At 39.7% G+C, this 9963-nt stretch overlaps 2 protein-coding genes across 2 annotated transcripts; one reads left to right on the forward strand and one right to left on the reverse strand.

The window, feature by feature from the left end:
- Positions 1-1592: 1592 nt before the first annotated feature.
- LOC129730270 (E3 ubiquitin-protein ligase Iruka-like) lies at positions 1593-4626 on the forward strand. The gene is made up of 4 exons (XM_055689465.1): positions 1593-2269; positions 2341-2871; positions 2930-3074; positions 3141-4626. The coding sequence occupies exons 1-4, from the start codon at positions 2048-2050 to the stop codon at positions 3485-3487; spliced, it is 1245 nt and encodes a 414-aa protein (XP_055545440.1). The 5' UTR covers positions 1593-2047; the 3' UTR covers positions 3488-4626.
- Positions 4627-5084: 458 nt separating this feature from the next.
- On the reverse strand, positions 5085-7171 carry LOC129730269 (T-complex protein 1 subunit gamma). Its single transcript, XM_055689464.1, has 3 exons — positions 7013-7171; positions 6889-6950; positions 5085-6827 (listed from the first exon to the last, which is right to left on the reverse strand). The coding sequence occupies exons 1-3, from the start codon at positions 7044-7046 to the stop codon at positions 5283-5285; spliced, it is 1641 nt and encodes a 546-aa protein (XP_055545439.1). The 5' UTR covers positions 7047-7171; the 3' UTR covers positions 5085-5282.
- Positions 7172-9963: the final 2792 nt, after the last annotated feature.

Raw genomic sequence — 9963 nt, forward strand, 5'->3', positions numbered from 1 at the left:
AAAATCACTGTGATGAAACAGTGGGGCAGACTCAAGTGCAATTTACTTGAAAGGGATGTTTGAAAAATACGTTCATAAAGTGCGATTCAAAGATTTAAGTTGATGTGCGCGACAACTTGAAACAAAAGTGAAATATGATTGAATTTGATAAAAAAAATCTTTTAAATGACAATGCAGAGTCATTTTGATATTCATTTGACGAAACACTCGGATGGAGCGTGCCCAGATTTTTCAGTGTAGGATTTTTCAAGTTCTCGGTTACATTTATAATTAGTTACTTGATAATGGTTACTCAATGAATCTTGAATTGATTTGAAGACATATTTTGGATTTATTTGAACTAGTCATAAGTCTTGCTTTTCTTTAACTAAATCTGCAATCGTTCATCATAAGTAGTTTAAAAAACATGATAAATATTTCGAATGTTAATTTTTACAGATCCGGTGTGTGAAAATGTTTCGAAAAGTTGTTGAACGAAACACAATTCATCCACTTGGTAAGCAGAAACAGTGTCAACCAAAAATATTGAAAGTTTTCGCAGCACGGCCAACCATACCGACTAATAATAAAACTTAACAGTGCGCTAAACAAAATCGACCAATCAGAGAGGTCTTTCACTTTGACAGAACTTTGGGTGATTTTTGGTTTCTCTTGTCATATCCTGTCCTAGGCTTGGACGTCTATCTGCGGTAGCCACCTCCCTGACACGTTCGTAGCCTGTACTTTTGTATTCGCGGGAATGAAATGGCATGTTACACTGCTGTGCTTCACACTGCTATGAACAGCGACATCGATGGATTAGGCAACACTGAACGGGAGTGAAGAGCACGTCAGATGTCTTCCCTTTGCGGCCATTGTTGTTTAGGGCTCGGCATCGAGGGGTTTGTCATAATGGGGGTACCACATACATAAGACATACGTAACACTGGCGTTTTTTTCTGGTACACGTTGCCCCATAGTACTCCGTACCTCGCCCTGTCAAACTGCTCGATATATAATGAACCAAATGAATTTATCTTTTTATCGAGCCCCAAAGAAAATCCCATAAGGAACTGTCAAAAAGTTGTTTACAAAATCAATGCAGCATTTTTCGAGTAGGAACGAGACAAATGCAGGGCTGCGCAGGTACACTGCCTTCAAAAACAACTCAAACAGAGGTTTTTTTTACAGGGGTTGGTACTTTCGAGTAGTTCATTTTGTACCAACTTTTTTGGAAGATTTCTTCCTGAGTGTTACGTATGTCTTATGTATGTGGGGGTACTGTCAAACTATAGGTAATGAGATTACGGTGTCAGGGAGGTGGCGGTAGCGCATTGATAAGCTCTCTAGAAAGGAAAATGCAAAGTAGGTTACCCATAAAAATTTTCATGCAAATTTGAAACACATTGCGCCAAGCGGAGACACAATCATTCGACGCCTGGTAAGTTTAGAATTCCCCAAATAGAATAAAAAAAAACATGGATCAGGAAAATCGATCACTTTGCCCCACCCTAATATGTATAATATTAAATTTTAATAAAAATATATATATATTTTATCAAAAAATGCCTTCCAGCTCTAAAAGTACACTGAATATTGCCCAACGGCGCCTCTGATTGTCGCTATCTGTCACTAATTCACGGCAAGTTCTTTCTTTTTATTCGCACGATCCCTTGTCCAAAAAGAATTAAACTTGTGCGAAAAAATTGTGCTTCAGCATCTGTTTCGAGAATTAGTGTAAAGTAAAACTAGTTGCGAACTTAGATAATCTAACGAACATTGGTCTGAAAGCTGCACAATGGACATTTAGCATATCGCTTTGCTGATTTCGGAAAAAAAACACGCCGACTACTATCGAGGGGAAAAAGGATAAAAATATAGTATTTTCTGCAATCTTTTTAAAATTTACTTGCGTGTGAGTGTGTTCAGCCATCGAAAAAAAGTACTGTCAAAATTTCATCAGGAACTTGAGTTAGCCGATTGGAGGTGTTTTCGGTTTGTTTTGACCGAATTTGGATTTCATCCGGTAGGATTTGAAGTTGGTTCCTGAAATAATCGCTTCGGTGCCATGGACGCGATGGTGGAAAACTCGTCAAATACGGCGTCTCGTTTTTACTGCCACTCTTGCACGGTAGAAATCGATCGGGTATCGTCGGATTTCACCTGTCCGCACTGTCTGGATGGATTCGTAGAGGAACTTCCGGCAGCCGAACGAAACACAAACCCGCCCTCGCCACCACCTGCACCCTCTGATTCTGATTCCAACCAGAGTGATTTTTTGAACTCCCACGTAAGTGTCATCTGTCAAATCAATTGTGATTATTGGGAAGTAATGGAATATGTTGGGTTTTTATTTTGCAGACCATGCGATTAGGCGAAATTTTCAGCAACAGCATTCTGTCGCCTTTACTAATGTCGGCTGGAGGCGCAGGAGATCCTCGTGCGAGCGATTCGGATGGGATTGCTTCGTTGAACGATGATGCTGGTGACTCCGGAGCCGGAGGAAACAATGGGGGTCCATATTCAATGAGAGTACTCGGAAGACACCGTAACCGACGTCGGGGAGTACAAAACATCAACAACCTAGATATCATATTGCGGGAAATTCTGATGTCAGTAGCAGATGGGGCTAACGGCGGTGCCGGCGGAACATCTATGTTTTTCATGGGTAACCCGGGAGACTATGCCTGGGGCCGGGAGGGACTAGATACCATTGTAACACAGTTGCTCAATCAAATGGACAACACAGGACCTCCGCCGCTTGAGAAGGAGAAGATAGCAGAGATCCCAAAAGTAACGATCACTAGCGAACAGGTGGAGATGAAGTTGCAGTGCTCGGTCTGCTGGGAAGATTTTCAGATCGACGAGGTCGTTCGGAAGTTATCCTGTGCTGTGAGTTATGCACTTTTGTGTTTTGAAGAAATATGCTTGACGAGATGTATTTTTTCAGCATGTTTACCACGAAACCTGTATCATTCCTTGGCTTGAATTGCACGGAACCTGTCCCATTTGTAGGAAAAGTTTAGCACCGGAACAGCAACCGGATGAACAGCGTGGACTAGCAGCTGCCGCAAATGCCGTAGCCAATACGTTACGTAAGTGTTTTCGTTCAGAATTTAACTGTGGGCGTTAATTTATACTGCGTTCGGGTTTTGTCATAGGGTCTCTGCACTCAGATGCGTTCCCAGGCGCTGCTAGCCAACTTTCCGCTTCGTCCTCGGCTGAAGGAGACGGACCGTCAGCATCTAGTCTACTGATGACTCTAGGCCAGCCGATGTTTCCTTTACGAGGTGGCAATCCATCCCAGCCGAGGCCATCGGGATCCCGTTCCTCATCGACATTGTCGAGTGCGCAACAACAGCATCCGGCAGCATCGACGACGACGCCAGCAACACCTGGAACCGATACTGCCACGTCTACGAGTAACGGGATCGAAGGTAACGACAGCAGTAGTGGCACTAACCGATATCGCTATGATGACGGAAACATTGACTATGAATTTGACTAATGCGCATTATACTCGAACGCATTCATTGTCTGGGAGTGTTACATAGATATTCGAAGGGCGCTTTGTACCAAAATATTGTTCCAAGGTTTTTCGCTTATTTTTTCTTTGTTTGACACAACTATTGGAGGTCACCCGAAAAACCCGAGCTTATGTTAATTAATTTACCCGCTAATAATTATGTTGATTTTTGCAGTGGCGCTACTAGTGTACAATATATGTTATACACTTCTTGTATAAATAGGATTAAACGCCAGAAATATTGGGAATGTTTTGTATGCACTAGTGATTTTCGTAACAACTAAAATATCTAAGACACACACACTCAAAAAAAGTTTCCTTGTTCCGTTTTTTTCCTGCTCTAGCATAATCAATTTCCTATAGTTTTATGACTCTTTAAAAAAAATACACTCTAAGAAGCAATGTAAAATTCGCATATAGAAAGCAAATCGGTAGTGAAGAAATAAAATAGATACGCTGGTGAGTGCTGAGAATTAAACGAATGAAGCAACAGATTGCAAAGATAAATTAAATAGAACGAAGCTAATCGACTGTGAGCGAAAAAATTACTTCTCACCCATCAGGAAGATTAAACATTCTAACTTCAAACATGTTTAATCAATCTATTAGAATTGTTGGCGGAAGATGCGTAAAACAGATAAACAATAGGTAGAACACTGCACGTCACTCAAATCTAACCAATAAATAATATCTGACAGTAAACAAAGAACCATTCTTGCTTCAATACAACGTTCGTCACACAAAGCGATTGGGAAAAGGCAAGGAACAAATTGGACAGCTCACGAGACCGTATAAATGAACAGTGCTGTTAACCCTCGTATTGATGCTAAATGAATTAAATTTATTTATAACTATATTATCGCTTTAATTTACGAAGATTGTATCAACAAAAAAAGCAACCCGTCGCCAACCATCAAAATCCAACATAGGCGGCCAACAAGCAGCAGGTACAAGCGAGTAAATATCTACTTTAAAATGTACGAGCCAAACACAAAAAATACAAGGTAAACGCGCTAAAATTCATATTTTTATCGTTATATCATGAGTTATAGAAATCAACAGTTTTGAGGACGAGTTCTTGCAGGAAACAAGCGGTGAATAAATAAAAATCATGAAAAATTTGTGATTGTTCTTTTTTTTTTCTTGAATCAACTATGATTTAAGAACACAACTTTCTTAGTCCTTCAAGCAAAGGGGAAAGATGAATTTTTGTTCAAAAACGAATAAGTTTCATGTTGTGGGAAGTTAATTTCATAGCGGATAGAAAATTTAATGCCGGTTTTTTTTTATAAACACACGACCCGTTGTGTAACTAAGAGGCTTATTACGCACAGTGAAAGTGATTCCCATTTGATTCGCACGCATCTTTTTTCACCGTGAGATTTTTTCCCTTCGCTCTCACCATGAGGTGACATCCTTAATAAGCCCCTAAATGAAAAAAGAACCTGAGTCGTGGCAAGCCGAAATGCAAATAAAAGCCACGTTTTACCATTACAAAATTTGTTCCAATACTTAACCCAGACGGAAAAAGTTCAGATTAGATGTGATATTCACTAGATACTGAAAAATAAGAAAAAAATAGTTGTTAGGCGATCTGCATTTCGAACTAAAGATGAAAGCAAACGTTTTGCTCCAAACGTGATAAACGTATTGTAAAGTGCATGTGAAAGTTAGGCGCAATTGAGATGAAAATCTATTATTTAGAAGACATGAAAAAACATTAAAGATCGGGGGATGATCATAAACTAGCTTAATTGGAGGAAAAAAATTCACCACTCTATTCCATTCCCTGTGCCGCTTGCGCCGGAGTAGCCCCAGTTCCATCGGAGTTCTTCTTTTTCGAACCAGACACGATATCGTCGATACGCAGCAGCAAAATGGCCGTCTCTACGGCGGTTTTGTAAACCTGCAGCTTGACCGAGAGCGGTTCCCAAATGCCCTTCTCTTTCATGTCGACAATCTGACCACTCTCGCCGTCTATTCCCCAGGTGCACGGTCCGGAACCAACCGGGTGAGACGCATGCTTCGCCCTTAGAGCCGTCAGGGTGCGAATCGTGTTCGCACCGCAATTCTGAGCCAGCGTGCGCGGAATGATCTCCAGTGCCTGTGCAACGGCACGGTACGGGCCCTGGATTTGTTTGTTTGTCAGTGCTTGCGATACGGCCATCTCGACTGCGCCACCACCTGGAAGTACACGCGGCTCCAGCATCAGGTTCCGAGCAACATGAAGCGCATCCTGAAGATTTCTTTCGGTTTCGTTCAGAATATCCTTCGATGCTCCACGCAGCAAAATAGTGCACGCTTTAGGATCGGCGCAATCGGTCACGAAACAGAAATATTCATCACCCAACTTTTTGATTTCAAAAAGCCCGGCACCGGTGCCAACGTCGTTTTCGGTCAACTCCTCCGTGCGATTAACAATCGTAGCACCACATGCACGGGCAATACGATTATTATCTGTCTTACGCAAACGACGGATCGCGGTGATTCCTGCTTTTAGCAGAAAATGCTGAGCCAAATCCGATACGCCCTTTTCCGTGAACACAACATCCGGCTTAACGGCGATGATATCGGCGCAAACTTTTGCCACATGTTCCTCTTCAATTTGCAACAGCTTGGTGAAATCCTGATCGCCAACAATTTCGACATTAGTTTGGCTCTCACCCTTTTTGTATTCCAATGGACAATCCAGCAAAACGATGCGAGGCTTCTCAATGTACCGTCTCATCTTGGGATGAGTAACATCTTTATTCAACATAACCCCTCGCAAAACGCACGACTCATCAATGGATCCACCAGGAATTTTCTCCACCTTAGCATATTTTTTAATGTCAATCTCCGTGCGACCATTTTCCGTCAACATAACGGTTTCAACCGCATCCAAGGCAATCTTTACTGCCAAATCTGACCAACGACCAATAAATTTAGTACCAACGCACGATTTGATTACTTCGGCCATCTTCTCCTTATCGGCCTTATCCAGCGGAATACTAACGTCTGTATTCAGGTGTTTGATCATATCTTCCAGTGCTTCTCTGTACGCTCGAATAATAACTGTTGGATGGATCTGTTGCTGAAGGAATTGCTCTGCTACTGCAAGCATTTCTCCGGCCAACACAATAACCGACGTGGTTCCGTCACCTACTTCTTCATCTTGCGTTCGAGCAATTTCAATCATACTTTTGGCAGCTGGATGCTGCACAGTGATTTCCCGCAGAATCGCATTTCCGTCGTTGGTCATTACTATTCCTCCCATCGGATCCATCAGCATTTTCAGCATGGCCTGCGGTCCAAGGCATGTCCGAATCAAATCTGCTATGGTCTGTTGAAAATTGAAATAAATTAACCTCATGGGCGTAAAACCATGTAACAAAGTGACTCACCTTGCCGGCATTAATATTCTCCAGCTGCACCTTTCGGCCGCTGTCTCTTTTTGTGTTCTGACCTGAAACCGAACAAAATTATATTTTTTTTCTTCATGACAATGAACATTGATAAAACACCTACTTAGAACAAGAATATGCTGCTGTGGACCGTACATTTTGCAAAATATTCAACCGATCACGCTAGGCAATTTTCAGACACCAAAGAACCACGAGAACACGAAAAACTAGACTTGCAATGTGAATAAAGCACGACGTTTTTTGATGTTTGATGCAGAGATGCCAGATGTTTTTGAAAAATGTCTGCAACTGCTCGAAAAACCGCAAAAATTTGCTCGAAATCTTAAAAAATTCTATCCGTGATCCGAAAAAATTTCGCTCGCGCAGGCAAAAGTCTGTAAAAATCTGCACACATTTTAAGAAATCTGCGCAAATATAAGGAGACTCTGACAAAAATCTGCAGAAACCGTGGAAAAACTGCAAATATCTGCAAATCAATAAAAATCTGCACACGGACTCCAAAAATCTGCGTTTTGCAGACAAATCTGCACATTTGGTATCCCTGGTTTGATGGATCTATCTGACAGTTCAACAATGTATTTTCCAATGTTGGTCATGTTGGTAGTGTCGGAATGATTGATGACTGCAAAAAATCCATATCCAGCTTTCCACGAGTGGTAATGGCGGATAGTTCACTTTGATATATTCTGTAGGTTGGGTCTGGGAGGGAGAATCGGAAACGAAGCTGTGTGAGTGTCAAAATGAACCAGAATGAGCTGTCATTGACTGACAATTTGAACCAAGGAAAAAAAGCATTTTTTTGCGATGAGTATTGTTATAACTGAAAGGTATCGCGTTGCTCGAAAAAATATTCATCGCAAACAGTTTTTGTATTCATTGTCGTTTTACAAAATATTTTGGTTTGTTTTTACGTAAAATAATAGATTTCATAAGCTTTAAGTAATAATCATGCTAGCGTACTTCGATTATTAAACATGCGCTTCTCATGATTTGAGGCTTTGCTTATAATTTCGAACACACTTCATCATGGTCGAACTTAAACCTCTGAAAAAAACTTTTATACAACGGCAAATTGAAAAAAAAACCCAGACTCGACAAATTAGTCTGTTAAATTTGCACATTCAGTATTCCTGATGTTACTAAAAACTTCGTTTGAGTCATGCATGCATTACAGCAAGAAGATAGTTACACGCTATCAGAAAACGACGTATGTGCGTGTTTTCTGTTTTGAGTGTAGTATTCGTTTCTCCCTCTCAGGGTTGGGTAATTTTCAATTGCAGTAACGGAGTGAAAAACATAAAAAAAATGCAACGTAGTAGCAACTTCAATAAACAGTTTAATTTATTCTAATGCACGCATGCGCACGACAAGATTAAAATAATCAAATGCCCATTGTTTGTTGAAGTTGCTATTTTACGTTACGACGTTGTTATACAACATAAAAAATCGACACGTTACTGCCAAGTGGATTCCACTTTCTTCTGTGCTAATAGATGAAACTATTCATATCTAAGTGGAATACACTGTCTTGCTTACTATGCATTGAGTGTTATGAAATATGGAAAATATAACATAGTTATTGATCAAAGAGAAAGTAAACAAAGAGAGTCTCTCAATGTTAGATAGGTCCTTTTGAAAAATTACGCGAGATTTGATTTCCAGTATCGAGCAACTCAAAAAAACTGTATATTTCGATTTCCTTAACCCCGGTAGAGTTAAGCAAGAGTCATTTATGAGGCAAACAATCCGAATTTAGTGTGCGTGACTGAGCTGTCAGAAGTAGAGATCCTCAGAGGGAGAGATAAGCGATGAAAAAAACCGCCAATTTGGCAACTAGGTTTCACATATCAGAGGTGCCAGATCTCTTCTCAAAGCGCAATGTTCACTAACTTTTTTATTCGGCTTGTATAACTGATGGTGACGGTGGAAGTCCTGGGGAATAATAAAGTGCATCACAAAAACCGTGAAGGTGTTAACTTTTATGTTTATGTTTAAATTTACATACTTTCATCATTATTCTGTAGACCATACAAAGGGTTTGTGAACCACCAGATAAAACTCATAGTGATGAAGCAACTTTGGAGCATTCTCAACTCATGTTTTAGCAATAAAACATGAAAAACGTGTAAAAATAAATATATTCTTTATTGAACCTTATTACAATACCCTTCAATGTGTTACCTTTCTTGTTCGTTTGGCTCGAATTTTGACATGTTCGTTTGGCTCACAACACTCTCTTCGCATATCTCTCCCTCTGAGTATTGCTAGTCAGAAGACTCTATTGAAAATTCCCTACCTACACGCTAGTAAATAATACTCAAAACTGAGTAACACTAGGCGTCTTTAAAAATTTAAAATTAATTTGCGTACGTTATTACTCATTTTTTGGATACAACTCAGTTTCATTACTAGAGATAATCCACCATGACCAATGAACGACACTAAATAATCATCAATTATTTTACCTAGTGATAAAAATTAACAATTATAATGCCTTCTGTGGTGTATACAATTAAAAACATGTATGTTATATGTTCTAACAAAATATTTACCAGGAGTGTTTGATGTCAAATAAATTTCACCATTACACTAACGGTCAAGCATTTTTTCGGAAAAACGTCAAATATTTGATTAATGGTCAAAAGTGTGATACACTACCCGAAAAAAATAACATCGAAAAAACCTTAAAAATTGCTGTTATTGTACTTAATTAGGGTTCATATGCTAGTAATAGACCCCTTAGTAGATGTATAGCATAATTTAAATGTAAACGGCTCGCTTTTTTTATATTTTCGAAGCAGTGTTCTTTTATTTGGTTAAAATATGAAGTCTTTTACCTAATCTAATGAAAAATTCTTTGGTCAAGTTCCATTTTTATTGCCAAATATAAATAACTATTACCGATCTTCATGTGCGCATTATGGACCCTTTTTCCTATTATGGACCCGGGTTCACTATGCGTATAATGGACCCGGGTCCATAATACGCATATTATAATATTTGGTCATGAAATGTTGTTTTCTTTCATTAGTACCAAGGTCCATTAGTTTTCAT

Source organism: Wyeomyia smithii, chromosome 3, assembly GCF_029784165.1.
Source record: "Wyeomyia smithii strain HCP4-BCI-WySm-NY-G18 chromosome 3, ASM2978416v1, whole genome shotgun sequence".
Taxonomy (NCBI): domain Eukaryota; kingdom Metazoa; phylum Arthropoda; class Insecta; order Diptera; family Culicidae; genus Wyeomyia; species Wyeomyia smithii.